The 23,666-nt window shown below is 40.6% G+C and overlaps 2 protein-coding genes across 3 annotated transcripts; both read left to right on the forward strand.

Moving 5' to 3' along the window:
- The first annotated feature begins 401 nt into the window (after positions 1-401).
- On the forward strand, positions 402-11,763 carry caprin1b (cell cycle associated protein 1b). Of its 2 annotated transcripts, none has more exons than XM_023415304.2 (18): positions 402-560; positions 2,072-2,236; positions 2,382-2,444; positions 2,563-2,649; positions 2,727-2,965; positions 3,086-3,168; positions 4,934-5,164; positions 5,270-5,322; positions 5,426-5,509; positions 7,912-8,088; positions 8,162-8,270; positions 8,368-8,429; positions 8,513-8,605; positions 8,937-9,083; positions 9,640-9,793; positions 9,967-10,146; positions 11,001-11,107; positions 11,210-11,763. In XM_023415304.2, exons 2-18 carry the CDS (start codon positions 2,072-2,074, stop codon positions 11,294-11,296), a joined length of 2,121 nt encoding a protein of 706 aa, XP_023271072.1. In that variant the 5' UTR covers positions 402-560; the 3' UTR covers positions 11,297-11,763. The 2 variants fall into 2 exon arrangements, with proteins under 2 accessions (XP_023271072.1, XP_023271073.1); XM_023415305.2 differs by having other exon boundaries at positions 9,970-10,146.
- Positions 11,764-13,298: 1,535 nt separating this feature from the next.
- Positions 13,299-22,505, forward strand: nat10 (N-acetyltransferase 10). Its single transcript, XM_023415308.2, has 29 exons — positions 13,299-13,414; positions 13,625-13,751; positions 13,870-13,961; positions 14,056-14,227; positions 14,530-14,652; positions 14,741-14,802; positions 14,889-15,003; positions 15,501-15,608; positions 15,814-15,947; positions 16,051-16,144; positions 16,234-16,332; positions 16,702-16,838; positions 17,276-17,400; positions 17,493-17,643; positions 18,432-18,528; positions 18,648-18,764; positions 19,080-19,181; positions 19,271-19,345; positions 19,431-19,547; positions 19,673-19,806; positions 19,903-19,951; positions 20,052-20,148; positions 20,234-20,341; positions 20,423-20,595; positions 20,695-20,814; positions 20,910-21,008; positions 21,366-21,439; positions 21,553-21,633; positions 21,723-22,505. Exons 2-29 carry the CDS (start codon positions 13,638-13,640, stop codon positions 21,865-21,867), a joined length of 3,114 nt encoding a protein of 1,037 aa, XP_023271076.1. The 5' UTR covers positions 13,299-13,414; positions 13,625-13,637; the 3' UTR covers positions 21,868-22,505.
- Positions 22,506-23,666: the final 1,161 nt, after the last annotated feature.

The raw sequence follows: 23,666 nt of genomic DNA on the forward strand, positions 1-23,666 counted from the left end.
AAAAGGACCCTCACCTCTAACTTATTCTTTAAAAATTGTGATGGGTTGTGTAGTGAGACTGCTGTGAACAAACACATGGCAGTGCATTCAGCTGTATGGACAGCTGCTGCAGAGAGACACTGTATAAGGGGATGGTGAAAGGATAACCTAATCAAAGCTAATGATTGTGCAGATTTTCTGCCAAGAGGCTGTAGACTACTTTGCCTGACCACAAATAGCAACTTCTTAACATTTAATTGCGGCAGGATTAGTTAGCTAATAAACGTTAGAATTAATATATTTGTGTTTTGTATGGGAATATTGTTATTAACGAATTGAAGCTTTACTAAGGTTTGTTTTGTAGTTTAAGTAGTCAGGCATATATTTGACAGCTAAAAACGGACCTCCGCCTTTATAAAGAGTTTCTCCGTCTTTCGAACCGTCTCAGTTGTCGGTGAGGCCGGCGGGGCGGATCCCACACTAGAGTGAAAGAGAAAATAAAGCAACACAACAATAATAACAACTTGGCCGTTTCGTACATTTCGCTAGCAAGCTCCCCTGTGGATATATAAAACATCAAGGTGGGTGAAGCAGGAGTCGCGCCGCAGCGGGAACGAGGCTCCCGGCCGGCTGTTGGCTAGCACGCCTCGTTGCCTGGAGCTAGCAGTGCGTGAGGATGCTAAGATAGTGGTGTGTGCTAACGGACAGGGCCGTTTATCAAACACCGGGAGTTGACCGCACTGCTGGGGCAACACTGGGCCACAGAGCCGCCAGCCGAGGACACAGCTTTGTAGTCCATGTTAGAGAGAGCATATGTTGATATGGAGATAATACAGGGTTAAAAAATGCCTTCCCTCTAGCTAACGCACAGTGTGGTCTAAAGTTAGCCAGCTGCTATGATAAAATGCTTGGATATACAGCCTTACTGGTACATCAATTTTGTTACAAAGCTGTACCTCATGTTTATAAATCGTTTACATCTAGATAACACTGATAATGCATCACTTGTAGCTGAACTGTTCTGCTTGAGTTGCTACATCCCACCTTCCTTTCGTTATTCCATATTACTAATATGTAGTTGATGTTATTTGTCAGTTACTTTCTAGACTAGTCATATGATCTTTAAAGCATAAGAGAAATGTCCATCACAATATCCTAGAGCATAGGGTGATGTCATTAAAAGACTTGTTTTGTTCGACCAACGTACCAATAACCTCATAAATACTCAATTAACTATGAGACCAAGGAAAGTAGTAACTTGCCACAATTGAGATCCTGGAACCATCAAATGATTGGGATTTTTGCAGTTAATGAATCATCTAAATAGCTGACGATTATTTTTTGATTGATTGATATACATTGTAATATACCATCTGATAATGTCAGGTAGAGCTGACACAACTGGTTTAAATAATCAGTCTGCCTGAGAAAATTAATCTGCATCAATTTTGTCAAACAATTATATGAATTTGAAGCATTGTTAAAGCAATATGTCAAAATAAATCTCAGCTTTTCAAATGTGAATATTTGCTGGTTTGCTGAGCTGTCTCTAAAAGTAAACTTATATTTTGGGGCTGTTTGCTAGACAAAAACAAGCTATTTGAATATGTCAATTTGAGCTCTAGGAAACTGGGATGGACATTTTTCACTATTTTTGAAGGAGGCATCGATGCAGCCTTTTCTCTCCTGATACAGACCTTGTTACCTCAACTCAGATGTCTGGTGATATAGATTACCAGTCCAATACCAGTTCTGTCTTTTTCTCAGATATAAAATCAGTATACTTTGCTGTATGAAATTCATTGGAATCATTTTAATGTGAGGTTACATGAGGCCAGAGACTACTGTGGCACAAAAAGCTGAGTCAGGGGCCTGCTGTGGCTGAATTCATTTACAGTAATCTTATGTATTATGGCATAGACAAACTATCTGCACTCATACCGATCGCGAGCATCAGTGCATCTTTACTATTTTCTGGCAGTTAATAGACCAAATGATTAATTTAACTAGAGAAAACAATGGGCAGAGTACAAAGAGGCGAAGTCCCTCTTTATTGCCATTCAAAGTTAACCTTTCATTCTTAAATTTCTAGATGCCCTCAGCGATGAATGCAAACAGGACAGTGCAGTCTGCCAGCCCAGATGTGGGATCCGCTCCAGGGTCAATGGGCAATATCGCACTCGGTGGACAGTCCGAAGTATTGAAGCAAGTGCTGTGTGTCATCGACAAGAAGGTCCGCAACATGGAGAAGAAAAAGGTGAGGACTTTTGACAGCCATTATTTCCAGATCCTTCTTGATAACAACATGTAGCTACAGCTCTCACTCAGAGACAACAGGAAATTCCCCACTTAATGTGTTAAATTTCTAAACTGTTTGTTGCATTTTGGATGGTTTTCCACAGAGCAAATTGGATGATTATCAAGTCAGGAAGAATAAAGGGGAGCGACTCAATCAGGACCAGCTGGTGGGTACACTGAAGCCTCCATCATTTTGTACATAAACACAAATAATCCTGTAATTTTTACAAAGATTTTACATCCTAGCAGTGTCTGAAATGTCTATTTCTCCTTTTGTTTTTTTAGGAGGCTCTCTCCAAATACCAGGAAGTCATGAATAACTTGGAATTTGCTCGAGAGCTTCAGAAGACATTTATTGCACTGGGACAAGATGTAAGCCTGACTCAGAGTGGTGCCTGTCCTGCCTGGTAGGAACTCAGCTTTATGTGACTCATGTATATTATCATTAGATCCAGAAGGTGGTGAAGAAGTCTGCACGGCGGGAGCAGCTGCAGCGGGATGAGGCAGAGCAGAGGAGGCTGAAGACAATTCTGGAGCTGCAGTTCCTCCTAGACCGGCTGGGAGATGACACGGTGCGGCAGGACCTGAAGCAGGGTGTCGGCGGCTCACCACTGCTGACAGATGCGGACCTTGCAGCTTTTGATGAGTTCTACAAATTAGTGGGGCCGGATCGTGACCAAAACATCAGGTTGGTCGAAGGCATTAATCTTTGGATGAGTTTGAGATACAGAAAGACTTCTTTTTTTTTTGTTGTTGTTGTTGTTGTTTTTCAAAAGGTGATTTATGCAACTTATCTCTACGCTCACAGGTTGACCGACCAGTATGAAGAAGCATCTGTGCATCTCTGGGACCTGCTGGAAGGGAAGGACAAGACTGTGGTTGGAACGACATGTAAGCCAACTGTTTCAAGCTGTAGAGCTCTCCCTTTGGTGGCTTTCTTCCTTTGGCTTATTACTTTCAGCCCATGCTTAACAAGATTAGTCAATGAATCGTTTAGTCACTCAACAGAAAATTGAATTATTTTGATTATGGGTTCATCATATAGGTCAATTTGTAAGAAAGGGTTACAAAATGTTACTGGTTACCGCTTTGTCTTCTATGATTGCAAACTTAAGTTTTGGACTGTTGGATGGACAAAACAATCTCAACGTAGCATTTTTTTTGATGGGCATTTTTTGCAATTTCATTACATTTTTAAGACCAATGTTTAATCAATTAACAGAGAAAATGAGTAGCAGATTGATCAGAATTGAAAATAATTGTTAAATGTAACCCTACTGTAATTTATAGCAAAATTAACTTTGAATAAAAGGAGAATAATTATTCAAGACAAATGGGTTTAATTTAGGTGCCCAGCTGGTGGTGAAAACTGTTGGCAGGACATTTTATCGGATGGTTGATGACACAGCAAATCATTAGCAAGCTTTTTATCAAAAGCCGGCCACGAGTAACTTGTAACATTCTTTTGAGTAATGCCAATGCCACGTAGATAAAGATGGCAATAGCACTCAACAATGCCTTCTTGTGATAAGGTACTGTAGGGTATAAACCAGTCTTAATATGTTAATGTAACATGTGCATTGTGTTTTGTTAATGCAGCATGTGCGCAGGGCTGTGATGTGAATAATCAGGGCTTGGGTATATTGGTGTACTGCATTCTCAGCGGTCTGGCCTCAGGACTCGCACTGCTGCATTCTGCTCGGGGCTGAACGCTATGGGCTTATCCTGACTCAGCAGCGGGGCAGGGTGCCAGTGGCCCTGTCGCCTGTGGTTCCACTGGTCAGATCTCTGGAGCCACATTAGGATACTGGTGACCCAGTTCACTTTAGTGACACCAGGAACCCTTTCACCTCAGTAAGGATCTCTCACTTGGTGACTCAGGGTGATATTTATTCCGGCAGCAGCAGACTTGTTGGCCTGAGGTGCAAGGCAGTGGAGGAAATAACAGTGACTCGCTTTGCCCGAAGAGCCAAAAGTGCAAATGCCTGAGCTAGCTTAAGGGCTTTTCTAGTGTTTGCTAGTAAATTACATGTCATTATTGTTATAGTAGCATATTTCTAATCCAATCCGTCACCACTTTAAAAACATTTAGCCACTATCAGGCTGAATGTTGATGTTGCTGTAGTTTTCAGTTCATCCTGTGACTGTTGCATCCTGATGAGGCTGAGGGCCTTAATGTTGGATGTTACAGAAAAATATGAAGCTTTGAAACTATGTTGTCAGGGACTTGGTGTCAGTCACTGGCACAATGTTGAGTTTGGGACCAAATAAAAGCACTGTGTTTGGCGTTGATTGCAACAACGTGTGCAGTCTGGCTAGCTTAAAATGATCATGTGACCTCACCCTGTCATCCAGATCTGGTCAACAGTGTCCTGTGAATATGGTGTTTTCACTTTACTTATATTTATAAATGTCATGTTAGTGACTGGTTGAATGTTGCTAAGTAGTTATGAACTGTTTGTAAAGACAGTATCGTCACTTGTGAAACTACAAATCTTTTTTGCAAGCAGAGTTGTGAAATCTATGTTGAACAGCTGAGAACATTACCCCACTCTGATTCTCACTAAAGCTCATAAAATATTACTTTGATAATTGTAACTTGGTAAATATGATGACTGGATGTTTGCTTGTTGCTTGCATGTTTTTCCTCTGCTAGACAAGGCACTGAAAGAGACTTTGGACCAGGTTCTGCTGAGCGGGTACTTTGACCGGGTTCCATCTCACCAAAACGGAGTGTGTGAGGAGGAAGAGGAGGAAGAGCCAGCAGTGGCCGCAGCGGCAACAACAACAACAACAACAACAACAGCAGCAGCAGCAGCAGCAGCAGCAGCAGCAGCAGTAGTAGTAGCTGAATCGTCAGAAGCAGAAGAGCAGACTGTTGATCCAGGTCCTGACCATTCTGCAGCACACTTGGCTATTTTAAAAATGCTAATGTAATCAAGTGATGAAGAGATCAGCATTGCATTCTTTAAATTGTTTTTTCTCTTTACAGAAACTGAAATAATTGAGGAGTTTGCAGAGCCCATTGCGGTGGAAACAACAGAGGTGAGATGAATTTTCCTCTGACCAGCGAAGTCTGGCTTCTGATGTGTAATTTTTTTTTTTTTTTTTTTAGCATTGTTCTGACATTTGGTTTTCTTCCCTCCAGTTTGTAAATAGACAGTTCATTCCAGACGGCACATACAGTGGCAGTGAGAAGGAGCAGGGGGATGAGTGGACCACGGAAACAGAGGTATGCTGCAGGGATGTTGTTTTTCTGGGACTGAAGTTATATTTTTTTCCTCTTTTGTGTTGCTGATTATTTGCGATCTAAAAACAATCTCACTTTGAATGACCTCCAATTAAAGAGGGATACTCCAAGTTTCTGTGGAAGTATACCCTAATCTAACAATCACATCTTGAATGTGATGAATTAATTCAGTTTATAGCACAGTAATGCAGAAATTCAAGTGTTGTCAAAACTTGGCATGACTTGTAGGACTTGGTCATGTGATCAATTTGTAACTTAATGAGTTAATGAGGATGGACTTAATGCAGCCTTAGAAAGCAGAATTTGCAAATGACTACAGTCATATTTTGTATGCAGAATGTCTTTCTTCAGGTGATACTGGGTCTATGTGAAATATATTTGCTACTGTAAATGCAGCCACAAAATAGTAGCATGTTTTATGAAACAAGCTCTTAAAAACATTTGTAATGTATTGCTGATTTGCTACTACTGTTGCCATGTGTCACCTACATTTTCTCCTCTCCATGTCATGTTCAAACTGATTATGTGATATTCAGGTTTATTTTTGAAAGGTTATTATTTTTCAGCATTTCGATTTTTGATAGCGACAGTAGAGACGCAGACAAGACGAGTATTTATCAGATGTTTATGCAGTCGTACATTTTTGTAATCTTGTTGATAATCGGATCACAATCAATCCTTCCAAATGATGGCTGTGATGGAAGCAGCCACATGGTCACAAAGCTGATAAGGCCATGATGTCTTTGAAAGAAATGTACTGCACCCTGTTTTATAGTGCACACAGTTATGCATCTAACTATAGATGCATTCAGGAACATTTGTTGGCAACATTGACACTGCATGATTATCGCTCAAGTTGATCTCTCTTTATCGCTGACCTTGGCTTCTGTGTGGACACTCATGCTGGATCCTCTTTTACCTCACTGTTGTGATGAGTGTCAACATTGTTTTTCTCTTGTGTACTGTCAAAGAAGATTAACTGAAAAAGAAACATTAAAAGTTCTTCAGGGAGTGGTGGATGATGATTACAGGTAGTATACACTCACCAAGCACTTTATTAGAAACGCTTTACTAATACTGGGCAGAGCCTCCCTTTGCTCTCAAATTAGCCTCAGTTCTTCGTGTCATGGATTCCACAAGATGTTGAAAAGATTTCTTTGAAATTCTGGTTCATGTTGACATGATTGTATGTCAGATGTACATTCATGCTGTGACTGTCCCGCTCTACCACATTCTACTGGACTCAGATCTGGTGACTGGTGGAGGCCACGGAAGTTCACTGAAGTCATTGTTATGAAACCAGTTTGAGACGGCTTTTGCTTTGTGACAGGTTGCATTATCATGCTGAAAGTAGCCATTACATTAGATGGTAAATTGGGGCCACAAAGGGAGACACACGTTCAGTAACAACACTCAGACTGTGGCATTCAAATTATGATTCATTGGTATTAAGGAGCCAAAAGTGCCTCACACCATTACACCACCACCAGCAGCCTGCACTGTTGACACAAGGCAGGTTGGGTCCATAGATTCATGATGTTGATGCCAAAATCTGACCCGACCATCTGTGTGACTCAGCAGAAATCCAGTTTTATCAGACCAGGCTACGATTTCCTGTCTTCATCTGTCCAGTGTTGGTGAGCCTGTGTCCACTGCAGCCTCAGATTTCTGTTCTTAGCCGACAGGAGTCAAACCTGACATGGTCTTCAGCTATTGTAGCTCACCCACCTCAAGGTTCAATCGGTTGTGCATTCTGAGATGCTTTTCTGCTCACTGCAATTGTAAAAGTTGGTTATCGGAGTTAACGTAGCCTTGCTGTCAGCTTGAACCTTGAAAATCCCAACAATAATGACAGTCAAAATCACTGAGATCACATTTTCTGCCGGTCTGATGTTTGATGTCAGCTGACTGGCTGATTGGATGATTGCATGAATAAGCAATAAGCAATTGTACAGTGCTTGGTGAGTGTATAGCATGTACAGGCAGACCCATTTCTCAAATGAGGGCTGTCAGGCTGGTGTCTGAGCATCACCCTGTGATGATATGGTCACCGAGATAAGTCTGCAGCATATGATCTGCTTTGACTAGTTGAGGTTTTAATGTGCAGGATGTTGCTTGTCACACTGGTCAAATTGTTACTCACTTGTGGGAGTACAATTTCACACTCTGACTAATGGGCACACATATAATCAAGCCAGTGAAACAAGTTCAACAGTGAAATGCTCACATAACATGTTTAGTCATCAGCAGTTGTTTTTCAGTTAAACTGATCTGAATATAAACCCACAGCTATCACTTAATATGTACTCAGCCAGTTTTCATTTGTTCTCCCTTTGTTTTTGTATGTCAATCATTCACATGTTCTGTCTGCTTTGCCCTGTCAGGCAGTTAGTGCCATGCAGCAGCAGCAGCAGCCTGTGCAGCCTGCGGCTCCCCCTGTTGCCCTGGATACCCACCCCATGAACTTAGCGTCTCCTGTGCCACCTACTGACCCCATGGTCAGAAAGCAGGTGGTTCAGGACTTAATGGCACAGATGCAGGGAACGTACAACTTCATGCAGGTGAGGAGTAGGTGCTAGGAATGACTGTTTACTATAGATTTTAGTATGATACTGATTACCTCTCTGTTCTCAGGACTCCATGCTGGAGTTTGACGGACAGCCCATTGACCCAGCCATTGTATCAGCGCAGCCCATGAAACCCGCTCAGAACATGGACTTACCACAGATGGTGTGTCCTCCCGGTGGGTTTTACAAAGAGAAACTCAGTTATGATGTAATGAGATGTGCAAATATTACTGTAGGAATTCTTGTGACTAAAGTGTAATACTGAAATCTTAGTTCACCCAGAGTCCCGGCTATCGCAACCCAACGCTGTTCCTGTCCAACCTGAGCCCACACAAGTAAGGAACCAAACATGAGAAGACAGTATTGATAGAACACACACCAGAGAACATGGTTAATTTCTGCTCTCCCCTATTTATAGGTCCCCATCGTCTCCCCAACACCGCCCCCCATGTATCAGACCTCACACACGCCAGATCCTCGACCCTCAACAGAATCTATCGACCCCATTCAGGTTAATAATGCTCTGCTTTTCCTTTTTTTTTTTTTTCTTTTTTAGTTTTAACACAGCGCCTCAGTGAAACTTGTATTTCTTCAACAATCAGGAGTCACAAACTGTTACCTGGAATTTAGTTGTGTTTGAAAAATCTTATATTAGTTTAATGATGATGAAAGTAGAGAAAAGGGGGGAATGCAGTCATAATGTGTGATAATATTCTAGATCTTTTGTTGCCAGTTCCACTTTTTGAAACATTGCTGGGAGCAATTTAACAATGACTTCAAATCACCATCAAACAAGTGTCTTTCAATCCAACAAGTTGTGTTGTGTCTCCCCTCTCCAACAGACCTCGATGTCCTTGTCGTCAGAGCAGCCTCCCCCATCCACAGCTCTCCCCCCTGCCTCCCAGACGCAGGTTTTCCAGCCTGTTTCCAAAGCTCCTCACAGCAGTGGCATCAATGTCAACGCAGCACCATTCCAGTCAATGCAGACAGTAAGACTGTTATGACACTATTTAAACCTATTGAATTATTCATATTATCAAACAATACCTTAAAACCATGTGGGGGTGCATGGCTCAGGCGGTAGAGCAGGTTGGCCGCTGATCCCTGGGTTGTCGTTTCAATCCCCGGCACCACTGAACCCAGTTTGCATCAGGAGGGGCAGCCGGCATAAAACCTTTGCCAAACTGAATATGCAGGTGGTGATCCACTGTGGTGACCCCTCATGGGAACAGCTGAAAGAAAACAACAACCTGTATTAAAACGATTTAATGATCAAGTTTACTCAAAGACTGGAGTATCTGGCCTGTCATAAATCTAAAACAGCTGTTTGCAGCACTGTGTGTTGAAATAGAAATGCATTAATGACTTCCATTAGGAATTGTTTGTGGAGTCCTTAAGTGCCCTCTCATCATATTGCAGTTGTATGGCTTTGTAGCCATGCAGCTATATCCAGGAAACAGTGAGTAATGGACTTTACTCCTAATGAGCCTGTGACCTTTCCTCTGGTTTTGGCTTCACCACAATGTGGCCCTTGTTTACCCTCAGGTGTTCAATCTCAATGCCCCAGTACCGCCAGCTAATGAGACAGAGGCTTTGAACCAGGCCAGCCAATACCAGAACAGCTACAACCAGGCCTTCAGCAACCAGTCGCAGCATCCTGTGGAGCAGGCGGACATGCAGTCAGAACAACTGCAGTCTGGTGGGCAGATATTCACTATTTTTCTTTTGTTTACTTCCTGGATTGATTGTGCTACACTTGTCTTCATGAGATCACATTCCAGTTAAATCCCCATTTTATTTTATTTGTATGTTCACCTGTGACTGGAGATTGACTTGCATCTGTTTTGGTGCAACCAACACCATGTTTTTTAGTAGTTGGTGCCTTCCATTCCCAAGACCAGTCAGGAGGCCATCAGCAGCCTTCCCAGCAGGGCCCAGGCTTCGGCAGGCAGGCTCAGTCCTTTTACAATAGCAGAGGCATGTCCCGTGGCGGACCCCGCAATGCCAGGGGCATGATCAACGGCTACAGAGGCTCATCAAATGGATTCAGAGGTAAGCTCACAATCTGCAGCCACAAGTTAATCATTTATCACCTCAGCCCTTTTCAGACAAGGAATATGTAACATTGCAGACGACATCCACCAGTTAAAGTGAAGCTTTTTGTCAGTTTTTTCAGTTATATTTTGGCTTTATTCTGACAGGACCCTTCACAAAAAGAGCCATAATGCTTGTGGCACCACTGAGTTGGAAACTATTTGATATCAAGGAAGAGAAGTGTTTGTTCTCTGACAGCTGATGCATCTGTGATGGATTTTAAACCATATTTTCCACTAAAGCTTTAATTGACAATTGTCGGCACAAGGAACACAACCCTCTAAACATTTCTCAGCAGTTTCATCTCATTGGATAATCCTGTTGCAACTGTGTACAACTGTATAAGCATTAGCAGGACAAGAAGCTAAGTTGGGACTGGATTTTCAGAATTTTCAATCAGCAGGAGTTAAAATTGAAAATATATAAATAGAGAGGGACAGCTGGTCTGGATTATTAATGTGGTTGTACTATGTGGGGAAAAAAATCTATTTTTATAGATAATCTGAAGTGATAAATATATTACAGTGATTTTAAGAAAGTGTAAAGTGGTGCATTTAATCTCTTAGTGAGTATTTAATCTTTTTTTCCTGCAGCCTTTATCAGAATTTAATTCAGACTTCTGCCATGTTTTAAGTGTTACAGCAATGTTATCAGGTCGTGACTTTTACATAAAAGTGACTTGACGTGTAAAATTGTCATTGCATTTACACACAGTAATGTGTTGCCTGCCTAAAAGGGGCTCAAAGGTCAGAGGTTATTTAATTGTTAATCTCAGTAGGAGAGTTGTAAAGTAGAAGTTTTGTTATTTCCAGGTGGCTATGATGGTTATCGTCCTCCTTTCGCCAACACTCCAAACTCGGGTTATGGACAGACTCAATTCAACACACCTCGGGATTACTCAAATGGGAATTATCAGAGGGTATGAAAGAAGCATTGAGACCTCACACTGGCTCTGTTTATTTGATCTTTGCTGTCCATTGGAGTAGTTTCTAAATTGTCTTTATTTCTCCTGTTGCTCAAGGACGGTTATCAACAGAACTACAAGCGTGGAGCTGGTCAGGGACCCAGAGGAGTGTCAAGAGGCAGCACTCAGGCAATGCGATCCTGAAAAGGCCTTTCATAATGACTGTGACTGATAAACTTGCACCACACTGAAAATTCAAAATTCAAGAATGCATTTGCCCCAGCTCACTCATGTCCTCTTTTTCTTTGTTCTTCATCAGTGGTATTTTTCCTGTCTCTTCAATCAAAGTAATGCCTGCTTTGATATTTGGAAATATTAAATCATTTAAAAGTCTAAAACACAAGGTAAGCTGTAAATCCAATCATTGATTTACACACACCATGTGTTACAATATTCCTGTAAACTTGAAAGATTTCATAAGTTATTTTTTGTATAAAAAAATGCACCTGCCACTGCTGGTCCAATCCTTGGGAGTTTATTCCCTTTCTCAGTTCTTTTCTGTCATTTTGGTTCTAAAAAAAAAAAAAAGCGTTTTTTTGTTCAATGAGCTCCCGTTTCCTTGTTTGTAAATTGATGTTGCTTCAAGAGTTTCAATAAAGTTGTGTTGCATACCCATGGTTCAGCCTTGAGTTTTTGCTGTATAGTTCAGGCATGTGTCACTCACAAATGAATTGGTGTAAAATATGTCAACTGTGAAATACACTACTGAACGTTTTTCTTTTCTAGTAACTTGCAGAATTCGGGGTTGATATGGTATTTCTTTTTTTAAATTTTATTTTCAGTTATAGTGTAATATTTTAGTTTATGGCAGGTTGTTGGCTGTTTACTGTCCTTTACTTTTTTGTTTTACTTTTTACTATATGAGGTTGTCACATAGACATGATCATGATGTCATATTACTGTAGTTTGTCAGATTTTTTTCAACCAAGTTAACAGCATTAATGGTGCTGATTAAATGTGTAATGTGTGAACTTGATTTGGGGGTTCGATAGGCAGCATCCATTATTCTATGATCCTTATTGTTAACAATGCACAACAATTTGCTCTTACATGAAACAACCACAATCTAAATATCTAAAAGGACCTGAGTTTTTCCTCTGAAATATCAGCTAATAGTGCAGCACCACCCCATGGCCATCAGAGCACAGACACGGAATTAACAAATACAATATTCTGCTTAAAAGGCTTTTCACTAAAAGCTTCCTGACATGGCTGGATTAACATCCTAGGAGGCCTAGGCAAGCATTTGTTTGGCCTCCCTTGACCCCCATAGAATGGGTAGCAATTTCATTATTCCCCAAGACACACACCAATTAATTGATTGACAAATTTAATTGGCAGCTATTTAAAAGCTATTTAAATAATCTAAAGGGATGTTTGTTTGTTTTTTACTATTTTCTGGCATTTTGTACTTTGAACAATCAAATGGTTACATAGGAAAATAACAGTTTTTGTTGGCCCAATTTAATAACACAAAGAATGTTTTGCTCCTGACCTGATCTTCCCAGGCAGACTTTACCATACCAGACCAATGTAAGAACTTACTGTGGTTTTCCATATAAATTAATGTGCTTATCGTTTTCATGATTACTGGTGGACAAATAGTTTCAAAAAATGTCCATTGCCCAATTTAATGTCTACATTGCTTTGTCCTTCCAGCAGTTTCAAACCAAAATATATATTCAACAATAATCACAAATATCCAAATTAGGGCTGGAATTCATGATTATTTTCATTATTCATTATTATTGATTGATGACATGGCAAAAAAAAAATGCCCATCGTAGATGTATTAATCAATAGTCCAAAGCCCCACAATATTAATTTTGCAATTCTATAATTGTCATTATATTATCAATACAGTTGCTAATTAACTCACGGATAAAATGATCGAGTTATCGTTTCAACTCTACACTTGACACAGTTCAAGTACACTTCAATTCTTTATAATCTTGTTTCCAAATTACTTAAACGATTAAAGTGTTATGAAAATAGTTACAGATTAATTTTATGTCGATCGAATAATCTGTTGATCGACTTGTTTCAGTTGTAGCGAGGAATCAGCCTGGCAGACCAAATTAAGGGCATATTTTATCTCTGAAGAAAATGTCGCGCAGGTTATGACGTTACACCGGGGGTCCTCCATGAACGGGTGTCTCCACGTGAGTGTATCAACAGCGTGATGGCTGGGTTGTAGCTTCAGCTTTCGACTTATTGTGTTTTATGAGGAATAAACAACAATCAGTTTGTCTGTAGCAGAAGGTAAAATTGGAGACAATCCGTGTTTGACATGGCGCTTTAATTTCTCACTCTTTCTTCCTCGCTCTGTGGCAGGTTTTAGATGAACTCTCGTTTGTTTTGGCTAGATCCTTCTTTTTCAAGCTCGGCTGGCAGCACTTCACTGGCTTCACTTCGCCGTTCGTGTATTACTTGGTTCTCTGTGTTAACGTGGTTGTGGCTGATTTCTCTCAGGAGCTGGAAGAAGATGGCAACTGTTCGCAAGAAGGTAGACAACCGGATCCGAGTCCAGATAGAGAATGGAGTCGCTCTGCAGCATCGCACCGTGTTTGTGGTGGTGGGAGATCGTGGTAGAGATCAGGTAGTTTTTCACTTCCTGTTCTCCCTGGCAAATTTACCTGATGAGATTCATTTTGTCCATTTAACTGTGTCACACGAGTCTGTTCGCATTTAGCATCTAACATGTGTCTTTGATCCAGGTTGTCATCCTGCACCACATGTTGTCTAAAGCCAGCGTCAGAGCCCGACCCTCAGTTCTCTGGTGCTACAAAAAAGACTTAGGATTTAGCAGGTGAGCCTTTACTCCTATCAGAGAATTAGATGTTTGACATTTATTGTATGAAAGAGGAGGAGGGTGTTTGATTTGTCTGATATTTCCAAAACAGCAATCGCAAGAAGCGCATGAGACAGCTGCAGAAGAAGATTAAAACAGGCACGCTGAATCTGAATCAGGATGACCCGTTTGAACTCTTCATCGCTGCAACCAACATCCGCTACTGTTACTACAACGAGACACACAAGATCCTGGGAAACACCTTCGGCATGTGTGTCTTACAGGTGAGGCTCTCTGCTCTGTGGCTGCAGACCAGTGATCACACAGAGGGTTGTGAGATTATTGACAGGATGCCAAAGTAAAGAATTTGTCTTTTTTTTTTTTTTCAAACCTTTTCTTAATTTTCATTAATACTGAGATCCCAGCCTTCCGTTGACTTGCTTACAGGTGCAACCTGAGAAGAGGGGTCATAAGAAACATTAGTTCCATGGGTTGCGAACCACGGCCGTAGATTAATATAAAGTGGATGTGGTCAGTATATCAGCTGTTTTCAAGCTTTATTTCTGTTGTTTTACTTGTTACACAGGATTTTGAAGCTCTTACTCCCAACCTCTTAGCAAGAACTGTTGAGACTGTAGAGGGAGGAGGGATAGTGGTCATACTGCTGAGGACAATGAACTCTCTCAAGCAGCTATACACCATGACTATGGTAAGTCTCCATCATGTTTTATCTCCACTTGGTCAGACTCTGTTTTCTAGTCAGCTGATTAAGGATTGCTGTGGTTTGTTTTCTTCAGGACGTACATTCTCGATACAGAACTGAGGCTCATCAGGATGTGGTGGGACGGTTCAATGAGAGGTTTGTGCACTTTGGGATTTTATGGAATTTGGGGGGTTTTTGGTCACAATTTAACAGTATTATTAATTTTAATTAACAATTTTTAGGTTCATCCTGTCTCTTGCATCCTGCAAGAACTGTGTTGTTATTGACGACCAACTCAACATCCTGCCAATCTCCAGCCACATGGCAAACATCAAACCAGTTCCTCCAAAGACTCAGGTACTTTTATTAGAGTAAACCCAGTTAATAGTTTAGAAAACAGAAAATTAATCAATAAGTTTGATGAGTGATTTTTTTTACTCACTTATGAAGCATAAATGAAGAACATTTACTGGTTCCAGCTTCTCCAGTGTGATCATTTGCTGTTTTTCTCTCTTTAATATTGTTGTCAATTAAATGTCGCTGGGTTTTGGACTTTTGGTCAAACAAAACATGCAATCTTAAGAAGTTGTCTTGGGCTCTGGGAAGTTGTGACAGACATTTTCACATTTTTCAAAACTATCTTGAAACTCATAAAACTTTTTTTAATTTTTTTATTTCATGACTTGATGTTTTGTGGTTTGTGCACTTTGTGTCCTTGTTTTTCTTTTGTCTTGTCTTTTTCTTTTTTTCTGCTCTCCCAGTAGTTTATGACTACTGTTTTGAAAAGTGCCATATGAATCAAGTTTGTTTGTTATATCCTCCAATTTCATGACAAGTTGTCTCACCCCCTTCAGGAGGACGGATTGTCGCCACGAGAACAGGAGCTGAAGGATCTGAAGGAGTCCCTTCAGGACACCCAGCCTGTGGGAGTGTTGGTGGATTCTTGCAGGACCATGGACCAGGTCAAGACCTCTTGTTTAAGAGCCACTTAACAAATTTATTACACAACTATAATATCATTTGATAAATGCACCAATAAGATTCAAAGATCTTTGTGATTTCAAGTAACCAGAACTTTGGAGTGCAAGTAGTTTGACAGTGTTCCTGAAGAATTACATGCTGATAGGTGTCCCAGTTGTCATTTTCAAGGCTTGTCTTGTCCTCTAGGCCAAGGCAGTGCTGAAGTTCATTGAGGCAATCTCGGAGAAGACCCTGAGGAGCACTGTGGCTCTGACTGCTGCCCGTGGTCGAGGCAAGTCTGCAGCTCTGGGGCTGGCTGTCGCTGGAGCTGTGGCTTTTGGGTACAGATTAGTTTTGTAATGTTTTGATATGTATCAGTTTTGCCTAATGTATTGTCTTGAGACACAGACAGTCATTGCCTGAGGTTTTTTTTTTTTTTCGCAGCTACTCCAATATCTTTGTAACCTCACCGAGTCCGGACAACCTCCACACCATGTTTGAGTTCATCTTCAAAGGATTTGATGCTCTGCAGTATCAGGTGGGCTGCCTGAGCATCCTCTCTGTATCAGTGACAGTATGCTGATGCTGTGAGCACAGACCCACTCATATCCTCTTTTGCATTTGTAGGAGCATCTTGACTATGAAATCATCCAGTCTTTGAATCCAGAGTTCAACAAAGCAGTGGTGCGGGTGAATATCTTCAAAGAGCATCGGCAGACGATTCAGGTACATTTACTTTTACTTATTCAGCAGACGCTTTTATCCAAAACAGTTCACAGGTGAGGGACAACACTGAAGCTAAAGCTGTGCATTAGGAGATTTTGAAGTATCAAGTATAAAATCTAGTCAATAAAGCAAAGTGCAAGGAGATCAGGTAGAGAAGTGCACTGAAAGTGTACAGTAAGTGCTAGTTAGGCATGATAGGGTGTCAGAGATGTTAGGAGAGGAGTTGCTGTTAGGAGAGATGAGTCTTCAAGAGATTCTTGAAGATAGAGAGGGATGCCCCCTGCTCTGATAGCATTTGGTAAATGAGACCAGACGACTCTTAGTAAGTGAAATACACATATCTGATCTTCCTGTTCCTGTGACCAACAGTACATCCACCCAGGTGATGCAGTGAAACTGGGCCAGGCTGAACTGCTGGTCATTGACGAGGCTGCAGCCATCCCTCTTCCTTTGGTTAAGAAACTGCTGGGGCCTTATCTGGTTTTCATGGCCTCCACCATCAACGGGTCAGTGACGGAGCTGGATGACATTTACCAGTTTAACCAAATACCAAGTGATATGAATTTAATTACCAATGAAGACGATCAGTAACCACTATGTGTCAGACTGCAACAAATGCTTGTTTTCATTATCAATTCATCTGCAGATGATTTTCTCACTTAACTGTTAGGTGCATAAAATGTCAGAAATTAGACATTTTATGCGCCAAGAACCCCGAGTTTACATGTTCAGATTCTTTGTTTGACCAGTCATCTGAAATCCAAAGATAATTCAGTTTAGTGTGATAGAAGACTAAGGAAATTAGCCAATATTCACATTCATTGAGAAGTGAATTTTTGTGACTTAAATGATGAATCGATTCTCAAAACAGTTAATATTCTGTCGAGCAAAAAAATCTTTGAATATCTTCAGCTCTAATTATTCGTATTTCCGATCTCTGCAGGTACGAAGGCACCGGGCGCTCCCTCTCCCTCAAACTGATTCAGCAGTTGAGGCAGCAGAGTGCAGACAGTCAGCAGAGCATGTCCGCAGAGAACAGGACCACCAACACAGCGAGGCTAGCGGCAGGTAAACACTGGATCTCTGTGTTTTACTGTACGTGTGTGTTCAGAGTGTCGCAATCATCTGACTGATTGCTGCTTAATTATTTCCCTACACAGCTCGCTCTCTCCATGAGGCTTCCCTTCACGAGTCCATTCGCTACGCTCCAGGAGATGCTGTGGAGAAGTGGCTGAACGACCTGCTCTGTCTAGACTGTCTCAGCATTCCCAGGCTCATCTCTGGCTGCCCACTTCCACAGACCTGTGACCTGTATCCTTAACTTACTGTAAAGGCCTTAAAGTTACCCCTGGTCTAGACACGACTGTCACACCTGAAAACATTTTTTTTTTGGTGGCATTGGTTACATAAAAGTTTATCTTGTGACATTAGTTAAACACAAGCATTTTATAATGGATGCAACTAATGATTATTTTCATTATGGATTCATCTGCCAATTATTTTCTCGATGAATCATTTAATCTGTAAAATGTCAGAAAATACTTAAAAACAGCGTTTTGCAAATTCCTAAAGCCCCAGTTGAGGTTTTCAATTGCTTGTTTGGGTCGACCAACAGTGTAAAACCTAAACATTTTCGATTCACTATCTAATTAAACCAAGAAAAAATCTTCACATTTGAAAAGCTGGAACTAGAGACTGTCTGATTTAAAGTTGACTTAAATGATTAATTGATTATGATGATTGATGCTGGTTAAGATTAATCAGTAGGTATTTAAACATTTACACAAGTCAAAAGTACATTTACATCAATTCAAGTATCAATTCACAGCTGCCCAAAAAGAAGTTTGGGCAGATTAGTCTCTGTGCTCCCATTAAGTCACTGATCCACTTCAAATATTTATAAAGATATTATTTTAGAGATATATTAAGATATTATTGCCCAAAATGTTCCCCTGCTTTTCCTTAAATGTATTTTGTGACCATCAGTCAGAACCATACAGTTAAATTTATACAGCATTTCAAATGTCAAAGTTGATATTTGATCTTATCTGAATTTACTTCATGTCAGGTTTGAAAGGTCCTTATCCCACACCGTCCAGATATTACGTGAACAGAGACACGCTGTTCTGTTACCACAAGGCATCTGAGGCGTTCCTGCAGAGGCTGATGGCTCTCTACGTGGCGTCACACTACAAGGTGAGACATTTAACTTGTAATAAAATAATTCTATTTTATTCAGAGAGCATACTGTCCTACACACAGTGCTGAGTCGCCTTTGTGTTTATTTGCTGTCTCATTGTGTCCTCTGGCTCCAGAATTCCCCCAACGACCTGCAGTTGTTGTCCGATGCTCCGGCCCATCACCTCTTCTGCCTCCTGCCGCCTGTTCCTCCCACACAGAACTCGCTACCTGAGGTCCTCGCTGTGGTGCAGGTAAGACACTCAACACCGCTCATGAAATTCAGTGTTTTTTAAAAGCTTCTATGGATTTGAAAGCAAAAGGTTGGGGCAGATTTTTTTTTAAAAACGATATCAGTCTCCCACAAACTGAGGATGAATACGTTTTTATGTACATCTTGCAATCTGCCTTGACTTGCACTAAATCAGCCATTTCTTTATTTCTGTCATTCACTTAAATCACAAATACACATTGGCTCCAGCCAGATTTCTTGAGACTTTGCTTATGTTGTGGAGACAAAATTTTTGGATTTGATTGATACATGCATTTGTTTGTCTGTGGTCCCTCAGGTGTGTCTGGAGGGAGAAATATCACGGCAGTCCATCCTTAATAGTCTGTCCAGAGGGAAGAAGGCCTCTGGTGATCTCATTCCCTGGACTGTGTCAGAACAAGTATGTACCTGTCACAAAGCTTCTGAGAAAATCTTTACAGCTCATGTTTCCACAGTGCAAATATGAATGCTTTGCTCTTTTCTTTCCAGTTCCAAGACCCAGAGTTTGGCAGCCTCTCAGGAGGCAGAGTCGTGCGAATAGCTGTCAATCCAGACTATCAAGGGGTAAGAATTTCCAAAGGCCTCAGCTGTTTATCCACCATTTTAAATAATTTACACGTGTGTAATTGGGTCTCCACCTGACCAACAGATGGGTTACGGCTCCAGAGCTCTCCAGCTGCTGCAGATGTACTATGAGGGCAAGTTTCCCACCATGGATGAGTGCACACACTCTAACCACAATGAGATCACCTCCGTCAGCAGTGAGGTATTACAATTAAAATGTATTGAGCAACATCTGAGAGGGATTAATTCTCACACAAAGTGTAAAAATACAATTTAGAGATGAGATTAAACACATGCATCTGTGACACAAACTGTGTTGTTGTCTAGGCTGTCAGTCTCCTGGAGGAGGTCATCACGCCACGGAAAGAGCTCCCCCCTCTGCTTCTGAAGCTGAGTGAGAGGAGAGCAGAGAGACTGGACTATTTAGGAGTTTCCTATGGCCTCACTGCACAGCTGCTCAAGTGAGTGCCCCTAACTGTGGAGGGGGGGTGGGGGGGGTGGGTGGTATTACTTCTGAAGATTTATTAATGTCCAAAACTTTTTGTGCAACCTGGCAGGTTCTGGAAGAAGGCAGGTTATACTCCAGTCTACTTAAGACAAACCCCTGTAAGTATTAAAAAAAAAAAAAAAAAGATCTTGTTTTAATGTTTAAGTATGTTTCTGTTCATTGTGCTGTAATCATTGATGTGTGTGTGGTTACATCTAGAACGACCTGACAGGAGAGCACTCTTGTGTGATGCTGAAGGAGCTGAACACAGATGAAGCCCCAGAGCAGAGCCAGTGGCTGTCTGCCTTCTGGAAAGGTGAAATTTGCTGCACTACCTGAGGAGATCTGGTTTGTGTTGAAACTCATTATCGTCCTCCTTAACAGTTTTTTGTTTTCCTCAGATTTCCGCCGGCGCTTCCTGTCCCTCCTCTCCTACCAATTCAGCAGCTTCCATCCGAGCATGGCGCTCAGCATCCTGCAGAATAAGAAGTCCAAGGAGGAGACGAGCAGTAAGACCCCTCTACCTGTACAGTGATAAGACTTCCTCAGTGTCTCACAGTTCTGACCTCATGTGTCTCTGGTCTCCACAGTTCTCAGTAGCTCCGAGCTGGGTACCTATTTCAGCCCATACGACCTCAAACGTCTGGAGTTGTATTCGAGGAGCATGGTGGACTACCATCTCATCATGGACCTTATCCCAGCTGTGGCACGCATGTTCTTCCTCAAGCAGCTCGGTGACGTCTCTCTCTCAGCAGCCCAGTGTGTAAGTACCTCCCACTAGTTTGGAACCCCAGTTGAGCCTTTGCCATGATCACAATTATTCTATTGTGATGCTGATTGGCTGTTGACTGTTCTTCTCTAGGCGTTACTGTTGGGTATAGGGCTGCAGCACAAATCGGTGAACGACCTAGAAAAGGAAATCGATCTCCCAAGCTCGCAGCTCATGGGCCTCTTCAACCGTCTCATCCGTAAATTTGTGCAAGTGAGTACGTTTTTCTATATGATGTTATACAACCTATTATTAAACAACTGCAATAACATGAGTACTTTCTATTGCTCTCACCTTTACTATCCTAGGCCTTCACCGGCATCCAGGAGAAAGCAATTGAGGCAGAGATGATGGCCACTAAAGACTTTACCATGGAGCCAACTGTCAGGAGCCTTAATGATGATCTGGTACGTGGTGTCTTAGCACTCAGTTATATGTGATGCCTAATTAATGCAGAAACAATTAGTGATTGAATGAGCAGTTAATATACTAACATACCAAACGTTTGCTGGTTTCAGCCTCTCGGATGTGTGACTTTGCTGATCTTCTGTGTTTTTAATATCTTTCTATAGGACTGTTGGTTGATAATATAAGCAATTCAAACATAACCTTGAGTGTTAGGATATTTTGATGAGAATTTTTCACTATTGTCTGATACTTTATAGATCAATGCTTCTTAAAAAATATTAGCAGATAGATTAATATTGTGTTGAAGCCCTACACCTAAGAATGTTTGAAGGAAACTTTTTTTTTTCCATTAACAGAATGATGCAGCGAAGGAGTTTGAGGAGCGACACAAGCAGGATATAGAGAAAGTGAAGGACTTGGACTTGGAAGAGTGAGTATGAAGTCAGGAGGGTGGTCATTATTTATCTACCCTTTTTTTTTTTTTTTTTTTTTTAATCAGGGAAATATTCACTGAAGCTGCAATGATTTCTTCTGTATTTACAGGTACAAGATCCGTGGAGATGACGAGGAGTGGGACCAGGTGTTGAAGAAAGCAGGGAACACGGCTATTGTCAGCATAAAGAGGTGCAGTGTCATTAAGGATCTTATAAATATAAATATTTTGTGGTTGTTCTAGAAACATGTTTGTAATGATATTGTCTTACTCCCAACAGTGACAAGAAGAGGAAGCTGGATGGAGGAAACGCAATAGCAAGCAACGGGGGTCCCCAGCACGGGAAACTGAAAAAGAAGGAAATGCAACATGGCAAATTCAAGAAGAACAAGGACAAACACGGCAAATTTGGAAAAAAGGCGTGACAGCGATAAGTGCTGGATCAAAAGGACTGTGTGTGAATTGGAAGCCAGAACTTTGAAGATCTTGGATGGACTTGCAGATACTGAAGAGCATCCACTGAATTTTTGTTTTTAAATTGCTGATGATTTCTTTGAATTCAGCTCAACCATCTACATTAAGTCATAACTTTCAAATGAAGTTTGTTACTTTGATTTATGTTGTGTGCAAGACAGTATATAAAGCAGAAAATAACACCCTTCACACTTGTACTAAATAAGTTTCATTTAATTCATTTTCAGACATTTTTAACCGTAATTTTTGAGGTCCTTTTTAGTAAATGTCATGATTTCTACAAAGACTTGTAAAAAGTTTTTTTTAAAAACAAACAGAAACCTGAGGTATGTGATTGGCTTTAGGCTCCACTGAGCGGGTTACTGGAACACCTGAGGCTGTAAATCAATCCACTTCTGTTTGAGCTGCTGCTTCACTGTCTGTGGTGCGAAGATACAATCTATGGCCTGCTGGGAGAGCTTCCAAATGGTTTCATGACTGAGCCCAAATGTGGAAGCTGTCAGCTGATACTCCTGAGACAAGTCTGTACAGAAGACCCCCTTGTCATCAGTCTGTAATGAGACAAAGAATAAAAATCATTCATGGTAAACATTGTTCTTCTTATTTTCTTTTAGAAAGAAATTAATCAGAATCAAGACTGGAACCTCATGACCCAACTATACTATGACATTTCTATGCCTGATTATATTATGACCTTTTTAAGACTTACTATGACGATTTTAAGACTTACTATACAATGACGTTTTTATGCCTTACCATACAACAACGTTTTTTTACCTTTCTATTCTATGACGTTTTTATACTTTACTATACTATGACGTTTTTATGCCTTACCATACTATGACGTTTTTATGCCTTACTATACTATGACGTTTTTATGCCTTACTATACTATGACGTTTTTATGCCTCACTATACTATGACGTTTCTATGCCTCATTATACTATGACGTTTCTATGCCTCATTATACTATGACGTTTCTATGCCTCACTATACTATGACGTTTTTATGCCTCACTATACTATGACGTTTTTATGCCTTACCATACTATGACGTTTTTATACCTTACTACTATGACGTTTTTATACTTTACTATACTATGACCTTTATGCCTTACTATACTATGACGTTTTTATGCCTACTATACTATGACTTTATGTCTAACTATACTATGACGTTTTTATGCCTTACTATACTATGACGTTTCTATGCCTTACTATACTATGACGTTTTTATGCCTTACTATACTATGACGTTTTTATGCCTCACTATACTATGACGTTTTTATGCCTTACCATACTATGACGTTTTTATGCCTTACTACACTATGACGTTTTTATGCCTTACTATACTATGACGTTTTTATGCCTACTATACTATGACTTTAAGCCTTACTATACTATGACGTTTCTATGCCTTACCATACTATGACGTTTTTATGCCTTACCATACTATGACTTTTTTATGCCTTACCATACTATGACGTTTTTATACCCTACCACACTATGACGTTTTTATACCCTACCACACTATGACGTTTTTATGCCTTACCATACAACAACGTTTTTTTACCTTACTATTCTATGACGTTTTTATACTTTACTATACTATTACTCTTTATGCCTTACCATACAACAAAGATTTTATACCTTACTATACTATGACGTTTTTATGCCTAACTATACTATGACGTTTTTATGCCTTACCATACAACAACGTTTTTTTACCTTACTATTCTATGACGTTTTTAT

This window comes from Seriola lalandi, unplaced genomic scaffold (assembly GCF_002814215.2).
Source record: "Seriola lalandi dorsalis isolate HSWRI2012SDOR001 ecotype SW California unplaced genomic scaffold, Sedor1 jcf7180002054548, whole genome shotgun sequence".
Taxonomy (NCBI): domain Eukaryota; kingdom Metazoa; phylum Chordata; class Actinopteri; order Carangiformes; family Carangidae; genus Seriola; species Seriola lalandi.